General features: G+C 42.1%; 1 protein-coding gene across 2 annotated transcripts in view; it reads left to right on the forward strand.

Moving 5' to 3' along the window:
• NBAS (neuroblastoma amplified sequence) overlaps positions 1-21,154 on the forward strand; it is a 335,385-nt gene that overhangs the window by 261,067 nt on the left and 53,164 nt on the right. For both annotated transcript variants that reach the window (XM_018055620.1, XM_018055621.1), the window contains 3 exons: positions 12,368-12,586; positions 17,525-17,727; positions 19,985-20,074. In XM_018055620.1, coding sequence (XP_017911109.1) covers positions 12,368-12,586; positions 17,525-17,727; positions 19,985-20,074 — 512 coding nt within the window. The remainder of the gene's footprint in view (positions 1-12,367; positions 12,587-17,524; positions 17,728-19,984; positions 20,075-21,154) is intronic.

Raw genomic sequence — 21,154 nt, forward strand, 5'->3', positions numbered from 1 at the left:
CTCTGTGAATTGTCCTGCCACCTCTGTGAAATAAATACTTTTATCATCATTTTAAGAGATAAGAAAATTAAAGCTCAAGGATGTTAAATGACTGCTCCATGAGACTGCTCATGAGACTGTGTCTTGTGAGCTAGACGTGACCAAGTCAGGATTCATCGATAGGCCTACTCCCCAAATCTTGCTTCCCATGGCCTCCCTCGACTGAGAAATTTGGCTGCAAAAGCCCATCTTGGGTACTCGTGATTATTGGCTTGACTGGCAAGCTGAAAACTCATTCTCTGTTTGTGCTTGGAAATTATTTCAAATTGGCTATGGTAATAATTTAGTAAGATTGAAAATTGGCCGAAAGACCATGTTTGCCATCCAATCATAAATGATGATGCCTCTGTTGCTGAGAAGGAGTCTGGCGGGCGCTCAGCTGCTGCGTGTTTCTGCAACCCTTGCAGGCTTCTCCATGAATAAAGCACAAAAAAGAGTATACGCTCCTTCCTGGGAGGCTTGTGGGCTCTAAATTCACAGGGGGTAGACGTCTTGGGGAAGACAGAAGAATAAATCAGCAATCTTAGAATAATGTACAGCAAATGTCAAAGTGTATTTTAACATTAAAAAAAAAAAAGAAAGAAAGGAGAAAAATCCAGAAATAACCTGCCTACTGAAATGTTATTCTCTGCCTGGCTGACTTCAGGGTTCTGAATTTTTCGTTGTTCAACCATAACTCTTCAGTGATGTGGGTCCCCCTCTCCTCCTCCATTCTTTGTTCATTCTACAATCCCTTCTCTCATTTATTAAGTACCTTTTAAACTTATAAGCAGATTTATCTTCTAATTGCCATTTTATGAATACTTTCTCTTGCTGTGCAGTAAAGGGATTTATAATGGAAAGTCATGGCCTCTCCACTCAGCTGGTGCCAAAAGCTTTTCAAGTAATGGTACCCAAAGAAGATCCCTGTCTAACTGCAGCCATCTTAGGATGCTGGTTGTTTCTGCCTACTTGACAGTCAAGGGGAACTCTTCATAGATGGAGACGGTAAACAAATATAATAGTGAAGGATTCAGAATTGATATGATTGGTGACTTGTAATGTGGTAGCAGTGAGGTAAAAATGGTTAACAGTTAGTTGATGGGACCAGCCAGAAAAGGCCTCATATTAGATGAGGTATTTGAGCCCAGTCTTAATAGATGAGGGTGTTTGTCATGCAGGGAAAAATGAAAAGAGGAGAGCCATTCCAGGTAGATGTGGCAGTTTGGTATAGGCATGGAATAATCTAGTGCCTTCAGTTGACTGACTACAAGACATGTGATATAAATAGAAGTATCTTGATGAGGCCACATAGAGAAGAAAGAGCCTGGTAATGAATGAATGCTTACCTGGCTAAAGGTTTTAGACTATCCTGAGAATGGACCAATTAGACGTAAATTTTAGCCTGGGTAGGGACAGTCTCCAGATTCTTGCTTTAGAGAGATCACCTTGGTGATGATCAGAGAACAGAACAGAAGGCACCAGCTTAGACACAGGGAAACTCCAGTGTGAAGGCCAGTGTGGTGTTTTATGGGAGAGATGAAGATGGACCGGAGAGGCATTGACACAAGACTGACTCAGTTTGTGCTAGTTACTGTAGTGCAGGCGTGTGTGCTATATCTCTGCTTTCATAATGCATTTCTGTAAACATCCTTTGAGGATGCTATTTAACCTTTTGGTCACTGAATCACCTAGCAAAATTCCTTAATCATACATAACCAGCTTTCTGCCCAGCGTATGTCATCTGATGAGTGAGTTTTTCATCCCACCCATATGTGTGGAAGACTATGACGAATCAATGCCACTTATCAAATGATAAAATTTCCATGAGCAGAACAGAGTAAAACACTTTTAAATTAACACTGACCCTGGAAAATCTGGAAAATTCTCTCCATTAATATTGTCACCATCCCTTCATTCTTTCTGGACTTATTTCTCCACTGATCTCCAGTAACATATTAGGCACCTACTGACCTGGGGAGTCCATCTCTCAATGTCATATCTTTCTGCCTTTTCATACTGTTCATGGGGTTCTTGAGGCAAGAATACTGAAGTGGTTTGCCATTCCCTGGACCTAACAGAAGCAGAAGATATTAAGAAGAGGTGGCAAGAATACACAGAAGAACTGTACAAAAAAGATCTTCATGACCCAGATAATCACGAAGGTGCGATCACTCCCACTCACCTAGAGCCGGACATCCTGGAATGTGAAGTCAGGTGGGCCTTAGGAAGCATCACTACGAACAAAGCTAATGGAGGCAATGGAATTCCAGTTGAGCTATTTCAAATTCTGAAAGATGATGCTGTGAAAGTGGTACACTCAGTATGTCAGCACATTTGGAAATATCAGCAGTGGGGCCACAGGACTGGAAAAGGGCAGTTTTCATTCCACTCCCAAAGAAAAGTAATACCAAAGAATGTTCAAGCTACTGCACAATTACAGTCATCTCATATGCCAGTAAAGTAATGCTCAAAATTCTCCAAGCCAGGCTTCAGCAATACGTGAACCGTGAACTTCCAGATGTTCAAGCTGGTTTTAGAAAAGGCAGAGGAACCAGAGATCAGATTGCCAACATCTGCTGGATCATCGAAAAGGCAAGAGAGTTCCAGAAAAACATCTATTTCTGCTTTATTGACTATGCCAAAGCCTTTGACTATGTGGATCACGATAAACTGTGGAAAATTCTAAAAGAGATGGGAATACCAGACAACCTGACTTGCCTCTTCAGAAACCTGTATACAGGTCAGGAAGCAACAGTTAGAACTGTACCAGGAACAACAGACTGGTTCCAAATAGGAAAAGGAGTACATCAAGGCTGTATATTGTCACCCTGCTTATTTAACTTCTATGCAGAGTACATCATGAGAAACGCTGGACTGGAGGAAGCACAAGCTGGAATCAAGATTGCCGGGAAAAATATCAATAACGTCAGATATGCAGACCATGGCAGAAAGTGAAGAAGAGCTAAAGAGCCTCTTGATGAAAGTGAAAGAGGAGAGCGAAAAAGTTGGCTTAAAGCTCAACATTCAAAAACTAAGATCATGGCATCTGGTCCCATCACTTCGGCAAATAGATGGGGCAACAGTGGAAACAGTGTTAGACTTTATTTTGGGGGCTCCAAAATCACTGCAGATGGTGACTGCAGCCATGAAATTAAAAGATGTTTACTCCTTTGAAGGAACGTTATGACCTACCTAGACAGCATATTAAAAAGCAGAGACATTACTTTGCCAACAAAGATCCATCTAGTCAAGGCTCTGGTTTTTCCAGTAGTCACGTATGGATGTGAGAGTTGGACTGTGGAGAAAGCTGAGCACCGAAGAAATGATGCTTTTGAACCGTGGTGTTGGAGAAGACTCTTGAGAGTCCCTTGGACTTCAAGGAGATCCAGCCAGTCCATCCTAAAGATCAGTCCTGGATGTTCATTGGAGGGACTGATGTTGAAGCTGAAACCCCAATACTTTGGCCACCTGATGCGTAGAGTTGTCTCGTTTGAATACTTTCCCACCCTGATGCTGGGAAAGATTGAGGGCAGGAGGAGAAGGGGACGACAGGATCAAATGGTTGGATGGCATCACTGACACAACAGACATGGATTTGGGTGGACTCCAGGAGTTGGTGACGGACAGGGAGACCTGGTGTGGTGTGGTTCATGGGGTCACAAAGAGTCGGACATGACTGAGCGACTGAACTGAACTGAACTGAAGTGAATATTGTGGCCTCTGATCGTATCAAATTAAATTGTGGTGAATCTTAGACACATTGTGAAGTTCTTTGAGTGGCAGCACGGTGATGAATAGAGACAGGTTTATAGTTAGACCTTCTTGAGTTCCCGTCAAGCTCGACCTTGGGAAAATGACTCTTGAGTTTTCTCCTCTATATAATGGGGAATAATAATTACTCCTATATAAATATAGATTAATTTTAGAATGTTTTTAGACACAAGTGAAAATCCAATTAAATTAGCTTAACTGAGCAGAAAATTTCCTGGCTTATGTAACTCAAAAGCTCAGAGGTGGGGCTGACTTCAGGGTTGGGTGATTCAACAGTGAGTGGTCATCACGAGCCAGTTTCTGTCTCTTTTCTCTGTGGTCTGTGGTGGTAGCTTCACCCTCAGGCTCTTTGCTTCAGTGCACTGACTGATGGAAACAGGCTACATCACTTCCTAATCCATACACACCAGGTAGGGCGAGAAGGCTCCATGTGCGCACAGAAAAGAAAATGTGAGCCTCTCACTCGGGTTACATCACCCCCGAACAGATTCCTGTGGCTTTTGGTAGTCAGTCGGCCCGACCACCTGAACTAACCACTGTGGTGAGAGGTGTGGGATTACCGTGAATGGTCTGACCGCATCAGGACTAACCCTAGGCGGTCCTGAGTCAGTCGCATGCCCATTGCATGGTCAGCATTTACTAGACAAGGTATGGAGTGGACGTCAGGGAGACAAGCACGGTATCTGGAACGGGCACCTTGGATAACCATTGTGGACATTAAATAAAATAGCAAGGATAAAGATCTTGGTGTCAGTAGGTGCTCAGTACCAGTCAGTTCCCCTTCTGCTTTTCTTTATCCCTCTTTCTGTTTACTGTCACCTAGAACATCTAAAAATGACATTTGAATTCCTTTCAGCCCAGTTTCAAACATCTAGCAACAGTTCCGTTTGGTTTTGAATGATCCAAAATAGTTGTAAGAGTTAGAATAAGATCTAGATTTTCGTACTTACACTTGGTTTTGACATAAACTCATTAGATCTACTTAAAATGCTCTTAATAATAATAGTTTGTGTTGTGTATCCCATGCATGCATATGATAGGAAAGATTTTTAAATGGAAAATGTGAGTGAATGCTTTCACAGCCCCAGTGGACAGGAACCTTCATTACTGATTGCAGGAACATCTCATTTCTAACATTCTTCATGGCCCTCTTCGTTAAGATAAAGGTGACCTTCAAGTTGTTGAAAAACTTAGGGATGTATTAGCTATGTCAGTGCTAAAAGTAAACAGTACAAAGGATAGGGCCATTTACACTTTGCTGAAGAATGATAATATTACTGTGATTATTACATAAGGGAAAAGGCAAAGATAAAGTGGCCTCTGTGTCCTGCATGATTCATTTTTATTATATAAGCAATTGACAGTTAAAGCAGAGGAGCAGAATTCTACTGTTGATTTTTTAAAGTATATGATTCACTATGACAAAACTTGCATTCTAATTTTTATGTTTGAATAGCTTGTAAACTCAGAGAAGGCAATGGCACCCCACTCCAGTACTCTTGCCGGGAAAATCCCATGGACAGAGGAGCCTGGAGGGCTGCAGTCCATGAGGTCAAAGAGGGTCAGACACAACTGAGTGACTTCACTTTCACTTTTCACTTTCATGCATTGGAGAAGGAAAATGCACCCCACTCCAGTGTTCTTGCCTGGAGAATCCCAGGAACGGGGGAGCCTGGTGGGCTGCCGTCTGTGGGGTCGCACAGAGTCAGACATGACTGACACGACTTAGCAGCAGCAGCAGCTTGTAAACTATAGTAAAGCAAACATTCCCCAAACTTGTCAATTTCGTTTTCTGTTGGATAACATTTAAGGTACTATTTCATAATATTCTATGTTTACAATTTAAAACAGTGCTTAAAATGTTAGACTCAGCACTGAGAGTCAAAAAATGAGTAAGACACGGATCCTGCTCTGATGGATCTCATAATCTAGGAAGGAAAGTAGACCAATATAAAGCACCCACATATAACATTCAGTGTCAGCAGAGAGAGTAACATCATGCTGTCAGAAGAACATAAAGGGATTTCTTGTTTGTCGAAGTCAGTTAAATGTAACTTAGATAATTTGATACCTCATTGGTAGCCTCGACCTTTGCTGGCCCCTGCAAGTCATCCTGTCATCCTTGGAGCAGATTGGCAGGTGCTTTACACCTGCCATTAATGAGTTACAATCCATTAGTGGATCCTGCAATTACAGTGTGTGGATTGGCATTAAAACAGGAAAAATACTGGACAGTAGACTAATGTCAGAGAATACCAAATTGTCCCTCACCACAGTAGGGGGTATGTTATTTCATGAAACTTGGGCTTTTAATATATGCATACATGCCCACACATATATTCTGATATTGAGATTTGATGCATACAATCTGTGGGTCTTGGGCAGAAATGTTTGGAAGCTTTGGCCACCTGATGCAAAGAGCTGACTCACTGAAAAAGACTCTGGTGCTGGGAAAGATGGAGGGCAGGAGAACAGGGGGACAGAGGATGAGATGGTTGGATGGCATCATAGAGTCAATGGACATGAGTTTGAGCAAACTCCAGGACAGAGTGAAGGACAGGGAAGCCTGGCGTGCTACAGTCCATGGGGTCGCAAAGAGTTGAATACGACTTAGTGACTGAACAACAACAAATTTCCCATGTTGCAAGTTCACCTCACCCGCTTCTTCACAGAAATCCTTGCTCATCCTTCAAGCCCTGGCTTAGGTGCCACCTCCTTTGTAAAGACTTTCTTGCCTTTCTAAGACAGATACTTTTTCTTGCACCTGCATAGGTTGGTTTATATTTCTGTCACATTTTATGAATACTTACTTTTGTGTTTGGTTTTTCCATTAGGATGGATGTTCTTCTAAGGTAGAGATTGTGTTTTCATTTCCTTTTGTATCCCCTGTGCCAAGATTAGGCCCAGCACATGGTAAGCGTTGGAGTGTCTGTGCTTGAAAGGGAGGAGATGAAAGAAAAGTGGAGTGAGGTTTTAAATAGAACCCAGAAAGAAAGGATATCTCTCTATCCTGTATTAGTCAAAGAGAATTTTTTCAATCTCTCAAATTAACTGTGATGTTAAAACCAACGTGTGAGTGAAATAATTTTGCTCTTGACTTTTCCATTAATTAATACAGTTGCTGTTAGCAATGTGAACGGTAGGTAAACCCTGGCTTTCCCGCCCTGACTCTGTAGGTAGCATCTGACTTTTCCTAAGGCACCTATCACTTTATAAATATCCACCTTATCTGAAAGTCACACTATATTCATTTTTAAAAGAAAAAAATAGTATCTGCTTGGTGAGATTTCATCAGCCTTAAGGTACCTGCACACAAGGGAAGCTGTCTTGGTGAATTTTGAATCAAGCCATTCATGACAGCGACAGCACTGATTGTGTCAACTCCTTCCTTGCACGGCTTCCCAGGCGCGAGCGTGATAGAGAGCTGTCCTCTCGCCCAGCACGCATGTCCTTCATGCTGGCCCGGTCCTTCTCCCTCACTCAGGCACTGATGGGCCTTTGCTTGCACTCGGCATCCAGGCCATGTGGCATCCATTTACCCCAGCATCCCCCCAGCCCCCTTTAACCTGGGGACCCTTGAAGTTCTTCCTTTCCCGTCTTAATGCCTCCTCACCCCTGAGGACTCCCTTTAGAGATAGCATCCCTCAGCAAACCTTCCTGCCCACTCCCTGCCCCCCAGCCCTTCCCTTCCTGTCCAGACAGACTGCCCCTCGGAGGTCCTCAGTAGCAGGTCATGTTTACCCTCCTGCGCTTGAAGAGGGATCCTGCCTTGTTGCAATGCCATTTCTCCCTCTGTCTTTCCAGCTGAAGTGTAGTGTCCCCAGGGACAGGGACCTGATCTCATTTTGTCCGTGTCGCCAGCACCCAGCCTGGGGCCAGATGTCCAGTGCCTTCCCTGGGTGGCTGTCCGTGAATAAACTCAAAATCCTTGCTGCCTAATGTCCAGCGTCTAATGTCCTGCTGCCTTTTCCTGCGTGACTTCTGAACGCCACTGACTGGCTTTGTCCTGACAACATACATCTAGTCCTGAGGTTTTTCCTTCAAGTTCTTGAAAATGTCCTTGTAAATTTTAGTCTTTCGAGGCCATCTTACAGGAATAAGACACTAGGGTCCCTGATAAGTAAGTAAGACACTAGGGAGTCTTTGGGTGCATTCTGGACCACAAATTTCTTGAGACATGAGACATGTTGAGAATATGCTATTTCATTGGACTTTTAAAGGTTCTTCCCGCACACCCTTACACTGAGCAGAGTTGTTGAGTAATTTAGCAGCTATTTTCGGTTTGTCTACGATGTGCTAGACATCGTATTAAGGGCTAGGGATACAGAGATTTTAAAAAGCACATTTTCTTCCCTGAAAGATTACATTGTTTAGTCAGGGGAAATGTACGAGTAACCAGACAATTTTAACACAGTGAGATGGGTTCTTTGATACAGGTGAGCTTTAAAAGGAACATATAAGGGAGGAGATGATGTTAGCGACAGCATCTCAAAGGAGTGAACCCTGAACTGATTTGGGAAGGACAGGCAAAGGCAGGCTTGAGAAATGATGACAGTTTTTCTCAGATACCTGTAGTTTCATATTTAAAAAAATTCTGCAGTATGTTTTTAAACTAAAAAACTGACTAAAACTTTCCCATGCAATTATCTTCAATACCACTTGCCTTCAGTGGCTCCTGAACTCCTGCAGGTCAGATTCCGTAGCTAGCCCGGCACTCAAGGCTACCAACAATTTATTGTCAGTTCATCTTTCCAACTAAAGTTGTTTAATATTCCAGACTGGGGAGTCAGTCACTAGTACCCTACAGGTCAAATTCAGCCCACAGCTGGTTTTTGTACTGCCCTTAGCTAAGCTAGTTTTTACAGTCCTTAAAGGATTCTAAGAACTAGCCAGCCAACCAAAAGAGTACATGTCAGAGCCCGTAAGTGACCTCCGAAGCCTGGCATTTTCTGTCCGGCCCTTTCCATTGCGGCCGTGTCCGAGTGCTCACTGTTGGTTGGACACGTGTCATAAGCTCTCCTGCTGCCACGAGTGTGCTTTCGCCGTCTGTCACTGTGAAATGCTGTCCTTCATCCGTTCATTCCTTTATGTGTTCAGTACACTTTTCACGTGTGCGGCACCGTTCTGCCATAAGGGTGGTGTCATCTGCATAGCTGAGGTTATTGATATTTCTCCCGGCAATCTTGATTCTAGCTTGTGTTTCTTCCAGTCCAGCGTTTCTCATGATGTACTCTGCATAGAAGTTAAATAAGCAGAGTGACAATATACAGCCTTAAATACTCCTTTTCCTATTTAGAACCAGTCTGTTGTTCCATGTCCAGTTCTAACTGTTGCTTCCTGACCTGCATATAGGTTTCTCAAGACGCAGGTCAGGTGGTCTGGTATTCCCATCTCTTTCAGAATTTTCCACAGTTTCTTGTGATCCACACAGTCAAAGGCTTTGGCATAGTCAATAAAGCAGAAATAGATCATTTTCTGGAACTCTCTTGCTTTTTCCATGATCCAGCAGATGCTGGCAATTTGATCTGTTTCCTCTGCCTTTTCTAAAACCAGCTTGAACATCAGGGAGTTCACAGTTCATGTATTGCTGAGGGCTGGCTTGGAGAATTTTGAGCATTACTTGACTAGTGTGTGAGATGACTGCAATTGTGCAGTAGTTTGAGCATTCTTTGGCATTGCCTTTCTTTGGAAGTGGAAGGAAACTGCCCTTTTCCAGTCCTGTGGCCACTGCTGAGTTTTCCAAATTTGCTGGTATATTGAGTGCAGCACTTTCACAGCATCATCTTTCAGGATTTGAAATAGCTCAACTGGAATTCCATCACCTCCACTAGCTTTGTTCGTAGTGATGCTTTCTAAGGACCACTTGACTTCGTATTCCAGGATGTCTGTCTGTAGGTGAGTGATCACACCATCATGATTATCTGGGTCATGAAGATCTTTTTTGTACAGTTCTTCTGTGTATTCTTGCCACCTCTTCTTAATATCTTCTGCTTCTGTTAGGTCCATACCATTTCTGTCCTTTATCGAGCCCATCTTTGCATGAAATGTTCCCTTGGTATCTCTAATTTTCTTGAAGAGATTTCTAGTCTTTCCCATTCTGTTGTTTTCCTCTATTTCTTTGCATTGATGGCTGAGGAAGGCTTTCTTATCTCTTCTTGCTATTCTTAGGAACTCTGCATTCAGATGCTTATATCTTTCCTTTTCTCCTTTGTTTTTTGCCTCTCTTCTTTTCACAGCTATTTGTAAGGCCTCCCCAGACAGCCATTTTGCTTTTTTGCATTTCTTTTCCACGGGGATGGTCTTGATCCCTGTCTCCTGTACAGTGCCACGAACTTCATTCCATAGTTCATCAGGCACTCTATCTATCAGATCTAGACCCTTAAATCTATGTCTCACTTCCACTGTATAATCATAAGGGATTTGATTTAGGTCATACCTGAATGATCTAGCGGTTTTCCCTACTTTCTTCAATTTGAGTCTGAATTTGGTAATAAGGAGTTCATGATCTGAGCCACAGTCAGCTCCTGGTCTTTTTTTTGCTGACTGTATAGAGCTTCTCCATCTTTGGCTGCAAAGAATATAATCAATCTGATTTCAGTGTTGGCCATCTGGTGATGTCCATGTGTAGAGTCTTCTCTTGTGTTGTTGGAAGAGGGTGTTTGCTATGACCAGTGCATTTTCTTAGCAAAACTCTTATTAGTCTTTGCCCTGCTTCATTCCGCATTCCAAGGCCAAATTTGCCTGTTACTCCAGGTGTTTCTTGACTTCCTACGTTTGCATTCCAGTCCCCTATAATGAAAAGAACATCTTTTTTGGGTGTTAGTCCTAAAAGGTCTTGTAGGTCTTCATAGAACCGTTCAACTTCAGCTTCTTCAGCGTTACTGGTTGGGGCATAGACTTGGATTACTGTGATATTGAATGGCTTGCCTTGGAAACAAACAGAGATCATTCTGTCATTTTTGAGATTGCATCCAAGTACTGCATTTCGGACTCTTGTGTTGACCATGATGGCGACTCCATTTCTTCTGAGGGATTCCTGCCTGCAGTAGTAGATATAATGGTCATCTGAGTTAAGTTCACCCATTCCAGTCCATTTTAGTTCGCTGATTCCTAGAATGTCGATGTTCACCCTTGCCGTATCTTGTTTGAGCACTTCCAATTTGCCTTGATTCATGGACCTGACATTCCAGGTTCCTATTCAATATTGCTCTTTACAGCATTGGACCTCGCTTCTATCACCAGTCCCATCCACAGCTGGGTATTGTTTTTGCTTTTGCTCCATCCCTTCATTCTTTCTAGAGTTATTTCTCCACTGATATACAGTAGCGTATTGGGCACCTACTGACCTGGGGAGTTCCTCCTTCAGTATTCTATCATTTTGCCTTTTCATACTATTCATGGGGTTCTCAAGGCAATAATACTGAAGTGGTTTGCCATTCCCTTCTCCAGTGGACCACATTCTGTCAGACCTCTCCACCATGACCCACCTGTCTTGGGTTGCCCCATGGGCATGGCTTAGTTTCATTGAGTTAAACAAGGCTGTGGTCCTAGAGTGATTAAATTGACTAGTTTTTTGTGAGTATGGTTTCAGTGTGTCTGCCCTCTGATGTCCTCTTGCAACACCTACCATCTTACTTGGGGTTTCTCTGACCTTGGGCATGAGGTATCTCTTCACGCCTGCTCCAGCAAAGCACAGCCGCTGCTTCTTACCTTGGACGAAGGGTATCTCCTCACCACCGCCCTTCCTGACCTTCAATGTGGGATAGCTCCTCTAGGCCCTCCTGCGCCCGTGCAGCCACCACTCCTTGGACGTGGGATTGCTCCTCCTGGCCACCGCCCCTACCCTCAGGCGCGGGGTTGCTCCTCCTGGCCACCGCCCCTGGCTTCGGTCGAGGGGTGGCTCCTCTTGGCTGCCGCCCTTCGGGAATGGGGTCCTCCCGGCTTCTGCCCCTGACCCCGAACATGGGGTAGCTCCTCTTGCCCACGCTTAGTGCGCTGGTCGCAGCCGCCTGCACTTTACCACAATCAAACAGTGATAATGGCTATACTCTTACTGTAACTCTTACTGACTGCATAATACTCTATCGAGTGATTTGTCATACGCTAGTTACCATTTCTCTTACTATCAATTGGATTGCTTTCAAAGCTGTATTTTTTATTCTTATTCCAGTTAAAATCTTCATGCCTATACTATTTTCTTCTTTTGAATCATTTCCTTAAAATAAATGATCAGAATTGATTATAGAAATGACTCCTCATTTTTTCACTGTAACCAATAATCTATTTGAATGTGTTTCATCATGACACCACCTGCTTTGGGTATTAGCATTTTTTAAAAAGCTATATTTATGCATTTAATAGTGCAATGATACCACCCTATTTTTGTTTTCTTCATGGAAGAAAAACTAGTATAGCAAAAGTCCTATTCACTAAAGTTTATGTATTAAAATTTCACTTTTGTTCTCTCTACCACACTAATACTTTACTAAATCCATCACATATAATATGTAGGGTGATTCTTACCTTTGTTCAGTTCCCTTTTCTCACTCTCTTTTTGTTATTGTTGTTGGTAAAGCTGTCTCTGGAAGCACGTAAAGAAATGACTGGAAAGGCTATTAAGGCAGTCAAACATTTTATTGAAAAGCCAAGAAAAAGAAATTTAGAAGAAGACACTGAGGAGGCTGGTGGGTCTCAGGTGACCTATGCAGATGCCTTGAATCATCTGGAGCAATCACTGGCACACCTGGAAACCCTCGACCACAGCTTCATCATTTCTCTGAAGAACAGTGAGCAGGTAATGAAATGCAAACTTCTTCTGTATGCTCACACACTCGGATAATATCAGTGCATTCTTTCATGTGTCTTTTAAAGCTGTATTCATAATTGTGGTAGGCTTTTCAGTCCTGCAGATTCTTTTTTCAGCAACTGTTTTTTAAATTGAAGTATATAGTTAATTTACAGGATTGTGTTTCAGGTGTATAGCAAAGTGATGCAGTCATATGGGCCTCCCTGGTGGCTCAGCTGGTAAAGAATCCACCGGCAATATGGGAGACCTGGGTTCAATCCGTGGGTTGGGAAGATCCGCTGAAGAAGATCCTCTGAAGGCTATCCACTCCAGTATTCTGGCCTGAAGAATTACTTGGACAGAGGAGCCTGGAGGGCTACAGTCCATAGGGTCACAGAGAGTCAGATGAAACTGAGTGATCAACACATACACACACACACACACACACACAGACACACACACACACACACGCTCTCTTTCTAGCTAGGAGATGTTTTGCTTTCCAATTGAATGATGATGAATTTTTCTCCTAACTTTCAGAAAAGTTCAGAAATAGCCATCCGTGCCTGCTTCAGAAGTTTTTTTTTTTTTTTTTTTTTTTTAAGAATGTGTGTTCTCATCCTGTTTTTTGGTGCATTTTCCAATATAATTTATTCTTGACATGACTTTTTTGGCTGATGAAGCCGTTCCTAGTTCATTCTAGTTGGGACCCTCTGGTCTAGTGGAGTCTTGGGCCTCATGGGAGTCATGAGCCCCTATGAGGTTTGGGGACCAGAGGGTTCGGATTGCATAAGGAAACCCTCTGTATCCTTGGGAACTTTTCTTCTGTATTATCACCATCATGGGAATTTTAATATTCTTTTCCATAGCTCAGTTGCTAAAGAATCCGCCTGCAATGCAGGAGACGCCAGTTCGATTCCTGGGTCTGGAAGATCCACTGGAGAAGGGGATAGGTTACCCACTCCAGTATTCTTGGGCTTCCCTGGTGGCTCAGCTGATAAAGAATCTGCCTGAATTGTGGAAGACCTGGGTTCAATCCCTGGGTTGGGAACATCCCCTGGAGAAGGGACAGGCTACCCACTCCAGTATTCTGGTCTGGAGAATTCCATAGTCCATGGGGTTGTAAAGAGTTGGACACGACTGAGTGACTCACTTTCACTTTCTATAGCTAAAAAATTGACAAATCACTACGTAAATGGTTTTCATCCAGGTAAAAACAGTGTTTAGGTATGTAAAAAATAGTCCATTCACTTGTAATGCTGTAGTGAATGAACCTATAAGTGGCCACTGATCTGTTTTATTTTTTTTTAACCTTATGTGTTTAATGAATTGTATTCTTGGCTTGTAAAACAATATATATGTTCCTGACTAGAAAAATCAGTCAGTGGAGAGGAGTCCAGATACTGAACAAATTGAAGACTTCAAAATACGTATGAGACACAAAAATACAAGCCCTTCATCCAGGAGATAATGGGAGGAATCAAAAAGCCTGATTTCAGTTTTATCTCATTTTTGTATTTTTTACTGCCTATACCCTATCTAATAAATAATATTAAATAATGGTATGAGCAATATAGAGGCCTTCATAGGGAGCAAATTGGCTTTACTGATCTTGATTTTATTCTGCTGATGATTACAGTTGTATAATCAATAATTACAATTATTGACAGTATTAAAAATATTGACAACTAAGGGGCTTCCCTTGTAGCTCACTTGGTAAAAAATCTGCCTGCAGTGCAGGAGACCTGGCTTCAATTCCTGGGTCGGGAAGATTCCCTAGAGAAGGAAATGGCAACCCATTCCAGTATTCCTGCCTAGAGAATCCCATGGGCAGAGGAGCCTGGCAGACTACAGTTCATGGGGTCACAAGAGTCGGACAAGATTTAGTGACTGAATCACCACCACCAATTGGTAATTAGGACTAGGGTAAAAGTTGAATCAGGTGGAAATGATTTATACTTATCAGTTTTTAAGTACATATTTATTTTTCTAATCAAACATTGTATATTCATATCTGGAGAATTGTCATTACTCTTCATGGAATAAGTGTTGTGTTTCAGTGGCTCAAGTGGTGTATAAGGCACTGAGGGAGTTAATTGATACAAAAACAGACATTTGCTTCAGTGAAGCTGTGATTTAAACGTACCAAATGGCTACTTGGGCTTCCCAGGTGATTCAGTGGTAAAGAACCCTCCTGCCAATGAAAGAGAGTGGGTTCAATTCTTGGGTTCGGATGATCCCCTGGCAGAGGAAATGGCAACCCATTCCAGTACTCTTGCCTGGAAAATTCTGTAGACAGAGGAGCCTTATGAGCTCTAGTCCATGGGGCCAAAAAGAGTTGGACACAACCGAGGGACTGAGCACACTTGGAATAGCTGTTTGTGAATGTTGTTAGGCCATGATGATCCTTAACAGGAGCCTCTTCTGGTCCCTAAATTGACGTTATATGATGTTCTTAAGGAACCTTTTAAATCAAATGCTGAAAATAACCTTCAACCTTATATATGTTGACCCTTTTAAGTGCAGGCTTTGATTTTAACCTCTTTTTAATTATATACTCAGTGAAAGACCATATTGTAAACTCAAGAAGGTTAGTGCAACTTCAATCATAGACCACTGGGACATCAGTTTTCTCTTGTCTCAGTATGGATACTAGTAATTTCCTTGCCTAACTCAAAGGTAGTTTGTTTTTAATTATAGAAAGCATCACAGTGAGAAGAACAGTGAACTGAAAGCTCATGTGCCCAGCTCCCAGCTTTCACCGTTGTCAAGACGTGGCCGATGTATTTCCTTTCTACCCTTACTCCTCTGGGTCATTTTAAAGAAACACCCAGTCATCTTTTCATTTATCCACAAATCCTTCCATCACTTCAGTTCAGTTCAGTCGCTCAGTCGGGTCCAACTCTTTGCGACCCCGTGAATCGCAGCACACCAGGCCTCCCTGTCCATCACCAACTCCCGGAGTTCACTCAGACTCACGTCCATCGAGTCAGGGATGCCATCCAGCCATCTCATCCTCTGTCGTCCCCTTCTCCTCCTGCCCCCAATCCCTCCCAGCATCGGAGTCTTTTCCAGTGAGTCTACTCTTCGCATCAGGTGGCCAAAGTACTGGAGATTCAGCTTTAGCATCAGTCCTTCCAAAGGACACCCAGGGCTGATCTCCTTCAGAATGGACTGGTTGGATCTCCTTACAGTCCACAGGACTCTCAAGAGTTCTCCAACACCACAGTTCAAAAGCAGCAATTCTTCGGCCCTCAGCTTTCTTCACAGTCCAACTCTCACATCCATGACCACAAGAAAAACCATAGCCTTGACTAGACGGACCTTTGTTGGCAAAGTAATGTTTCTGCTTTTGAATATGCTGTCTAGCTTGGTCATAACATTTCTTCCAAGGAGTAAGCATCTTTTAACTTCATGGCTGCAGTCACCATCTGCAGTGATCTTGGAGCCCAAAAAAATAAAGTCTGACACTGTTTCCACTGTTTCTCCATCTATTTCTAGGAACTGATGGGACCAGATGCTATGATCTTCATTTTCTGAATGTTGAGCTTTAAGCCAACTTTTTCGCTCTCCTCTTTCACTTTCGTCAAGAGACTTTTTACTTTCTCTTCACTTTCTGCCGTAAGGGTGGTCTCATCTGCATATTGGAGGTTATTGATATTTTTCCTGGCAGTCTTGATTCCAGCTTGTGCTTCTTCAAGCCCAGCATTTCTCATGATGTACTCTGCGTATAAGTTAAATAATAATCCTTCCATATCTATTTCTAAAAGATATATTTAAAAGTAACTACCACTACATTACCAATAAAAATGTTAATAGTAAGTCTTTGATATCATCAAATGTGCAGTTAAGGTTTGAAAGACAAAGCAGTTATATTCAGAAGCACTTGTGAAATTTCGAAAGTGTTGTTAACATCAAGTAATGATCGCATTTGGTATGCTGGGCAATGGTAGGCTGTGTTCTATTTCTGAAATTATTTGTTGTCATGTTAGTTTTTACAATATTATCAAAAAGGGATGACTGGCAGTGTGGATTGGGGGAATGTGGTGGGGAAAGCATAATTTTAGATTCTAATCCCAAGCTCCATTAATGGCGACTGTGTGACTTTTGGACATGTTGCATAACACCTTTGGTTTTCAGCTTCCTTTCTGATAAAGTGGAGCTAATTAAAACTCCTAGTAGAATAGTTGAAAGAAAAGCGAAAGTGAAAGTTGCTTAGTCACGTCTGACTCTTATATACAGTCCATGGAATTCTCCAGGTGAGAATACTGGAGTGGGTAGCCTTTCCTTCCTCCAGGGGATCTTTCCAACTCAGGGATCAAACCCAGGTCTCCTGCATCGCAGGTGGATTCTTAACCAGCTGAGCCACAAGGGAAACCTAGGGAATACTGGAGTGGGTAGCCTATCCCTTTTCCCTGGATCTTCCTGACCCAGGAATTGAACTGGGGTCTCCTGCATTGCCGGCAGATTCTTTACCAACTGAGCTATCAGGATAATTATAAACATTAAATTATATAATATATACAATACCTGGGTTTACATAGTTGGTACTTAATAGATTTTAACTGCTATGTGTTTATAGCACAATAATAATAATAGAGAAATTTAATGAGCATTACTTTGTGCCTGACATTGTGCCAAAGGACTGATTTTTGTATTATTGAATATTTACAACATCCTCTATTCACAAGAACTGATTGTTCTCATTCTCATTTTATCGACCCTGGAAATTTGACATCACAATGGCTTACTAGTTAGTACACAGTAAAGCAAGGTTTACAGTCAAGTCTCGGTAGCTCTGGAGACCAAGCTCTTAACATCCCCTACATGTTCCTCCATGTGGTGTTTGTGGTTGTAGTATATTTGCTTTGAGAGTCTTCTGAGTATAGTTCACTCTGTTCATGTAATTTCTAGTTCATAGTTACATGTTCAATTCCATGTTTTCAGGAAACGCTGCAGAAATACGGTTACCTCTATGATCTGTCTCGGTCAGAAAAAGAGAAAGTGTGCAATCAAGCCGTGACCATGTGTTTAGACGGTCAGCCTCTAAGAATGATTCAGCAGCTGCTGGAGGTGGCTGTGGGCCCTCTTGACATCTCGCCCAAGGAAATTGTGCAGAGTGCAGTAACAAAAATCGTCTCTGCATTGAGGTAAGCCATAAAATAGTCATCAAGGAAAACCTGAGCTGATATTTTGCCAGTAAAGTGCTTGTTTCACAGTTGTTATGAAGATAAAACATCGTGTACATAGGAGCATTGTATAACCATGAAGTACTTTATAAAAGTAAGAGATTATGATTAGACTTCTCAGTCTCTTGTCTTAAAATATCTTGAGAGTGGAGAACCATGAAAATGCTCCGTCATTGGTCCTGTGTGTAACACGTCAAAGCGCTAGCTAATTTCTCGGTTGACCCTCTCCCTCACTCAGATAATTCTTGAAATAAGGGACAAAGGCCAATGTGGCCAGTGAAGCAGGTCCCTACGTGTCACACCTGTCGCGTAATTTTAGTGTGGGTTTTCAGAGCTTGTCTTTTCAGCAGTGGAAAACCAATTCCCAGAAGTTTCTTTTGAAGTGTACAGGGCAAGGTTAATCACATACTGAAGAAGTTAGACATCTGTTAAGTATATTAGGATGTTATTTACCTGCAATTAATGGCATAAAGCCGACAATTGAGAAATTCTAGCTTCCTGTCAATAGGCTAGTATCTTTGTAGAAAAGCTTCTGGGGGATTAGGAAAGAGGGGAAAGTTAAGCTAAGAAAATAATGAGGCATCAAGTGCTTTTTGTGAATAATGCAATTAGCCTAAAAGATTTAGTTGTGTTTAATTTATTCTTCTTTTAAGCATTCTTTGTGATTCTGTGTTGCTCTTGAGGAACTTTTTGATTAAAAGCGTGTCAGTTTTCAGCAGCTGCACTGAAATCAAATGAGTCTTTATCAGTTTAATTACCCAGCTTCATCCAGTTTTCACCTTAATGCTCTGAGGTATCTGGTAATTTTCTGCATAAGGAGAGAAATAATGTAGTGTAACATTTTTTAGAAATCACAAATGTGAAATGAATAAACCTTTATTACATAATGAACTTACTATGTTTTGGTGGTACTGGTGGTTAATAGATCCACTTTCCACTTTCAGGTGATAACAGGTAATTGTTTGCCATCTTTATCTTTTCGATTCTCCTCTGTCCATGGGTTCCCCAGGCAAGAATCCTGGAATGGGTAGCCATTCCCTTCTCCAGGAGTTCTTCCCAACCCAGGAATCAAACTCAGGTCTCCTGTGTTGCAGGCAGATTTTTACCATCTGAGCTACCAGGGGAAGAACTTTTTGATTTTTGTTATCTTGTATTATTACTTCGAGTTCATATGAATCTCACAGAAACAGAAGTTTGAAAAATTAGTGCTTTGGAGAGAATTTAGTTTCATTTAAAAATTGTACATTTTCATATAATTAAAATTTGACATGATATTTTTACATTTATAAAATTCTGACATAAATTATACTCCTCTTTTCTTCCGTGTGCCCAGTTCTAGCACTGGGGATTTCATCCTGGTCTAATAAATGTTATAGTTGGTGTACAGAAGACTTTCAATAAAAATGGATTAAATCTTTCAGTAGTGGGAGAAAGGGAACTTTAGTTCATCTGCCTTTTTTCTAAGGAAATAAATTGCTATTGACTAGGTCTATGACATTTACCTTTTAGAAGGTTAGTGAATTTAGTAAGCTTAATATGACAAAGGTATGAACATACTGAATCCAGCAGTTGGTTTAAATCATATAACTTAAATTATTCAGAAGACTCATCTAAAACTTCTCTTCCCTCTGCTGCATTTTCAAAATTCCGTAGAATTCCATGCATACACATCTGTAGCGTGGACATCATAGTAGGGCCTGTCTCATGGGTGTTGGATTATTAAATGGCAGGATGTATGTGAAACACTTAGCATTGCCTGGTGCCTTGTAAGGGCCATGTGAATATTAATATTGTGGGGAAAAGGCCAACTGGAGGATTTAGGTTACATATATTTAATGCTTAAAATAGCTCATATTTTTAATGCCCATTGAGTATTTCTTTGAATTTTTGAATAACTGATTACAAATAGATTTTCTTTCTCTTTTTCCTTTTTATTTTTTAAACTTCACTTGTTTTGGTACTCTCTTGGTAAGAAAACAAGCCTCTATTAGATTGTGAGCTCCTCAGGGCAGAGGAGGTTTCCTCTCCACATCCTCAGGACACACAGAGCACAGGACTGGTACTTCGCGGGCTGCATATGCCGTGAGCGGCTGTGAGCTCATGGTGTATGCTCTGCTGAGATCCAGCTGGGCTCATCTGAGTGTCCATGCCCTGCTGGTTCCTGAGGCTTGAGCCATCCGTCCTGAATCCCTTCCTCTCTCTGTCTCTCCCTTCACAGTGGAGGCAGTGCTGACCTTGGGGGCCCGGCGGACCCACTCCACGTCCTGGAAGGAGTTGTTGCCGCGGTCCATGCCAGTGTGGACGAAGGGTAAGGCTGGAGCGGTTTGCTGGTCTCGCTTAATAGCGTTCCTTAGAGTCTTAAAATTACTCTTAATATCTGTGGTTATGAGGCTTCCACCTCTAAGCGTCTTTTCTAGGTGGCTCTGAAGGGAGAGCTGGGAACTTTCTGGAGATTTGTTCTCTTAGTCCATCAGCTCCAGCAGGACCATCTGCTTCTCAGGCCTCAGAGAGCATGGTCTCTTCTTACTCCTTTCAAGGGCGGCCAAGGAGGAGACACTGCGCTGAGCATCTCAGGAGAGGAGGGGTTCATATCTCCAGGAGGTTTACTCTACTGATTAAGTATGGGGATTCCTAGAATGTGTATGTTATATTTTGGAAAGCTTAGTATATGTAAGATCTGTCTTGTGTGAGGATTAAGAGTGTACCGGCTTTTTAAGTCTAACAGGTGTGCCTCCAGTCCACACACCTGCGTGTGTGTGCGTGGCTGCTGTCCCTTCAGTCGTGTCCGACTCTTTGCAACCCTACTGACTTTAGCCCACTGGGCTCCTCTGTCCATGGGATTCTCCAAGCAGGAATACTGGAGTGGGTTGCCATACCCTGCTCCAGGGGATCTTCCCGACCCAGGATTGAACCCACGTCTTGTATGTTTCCTGCATTGGCAGGCGAGTTCTTTACCACTAGTGCCACCTGGGAACGCTATTCAGTTGTTAGTAGTAGGAATAACAGCAGCAGCAGCTGAATGACAAGAATATATTTCCCGGATTTTATGGAGATCTTTCCTGTGTCTTATATCCATGGCAACCCTGTAAGGCTTTACCCCAATTTTCTTTTTTAATGGAAAATATGATATAGTAATGATGAAGCATATTTGAGAAACCGCCTCATAGTTCATTCAATGATATTGTTGTTTTTATTTGCGTATTACCTCCCAGTTATTGTTCAGGTACGGATATATTTTTACATAATTTCAATCAAAATGTATGAACACTTCTATATTCTGTTTTAGTTACTTGCTGTTAGAACTCTTTCCATTTATCTTTGTGGATTTAGTGGTTATGATTTTTGACACCTGTGCGTATTGTTGCTGTTTGCAGATAAGGAGAGAAAG

This window comes from Capra hircus, chromosome 11, assembly GCF_001704415.2.
Source record: "Capra hircus breed San Clemente chromosome 11, ASM170441v1, whole genome shotgun sequence".
Taxonomy (NCBI): Eukaryota; Metazoa; Chordata; class Mammalia; order Artiodactyla; family Bovidae; genus Capra; species Capra hircus.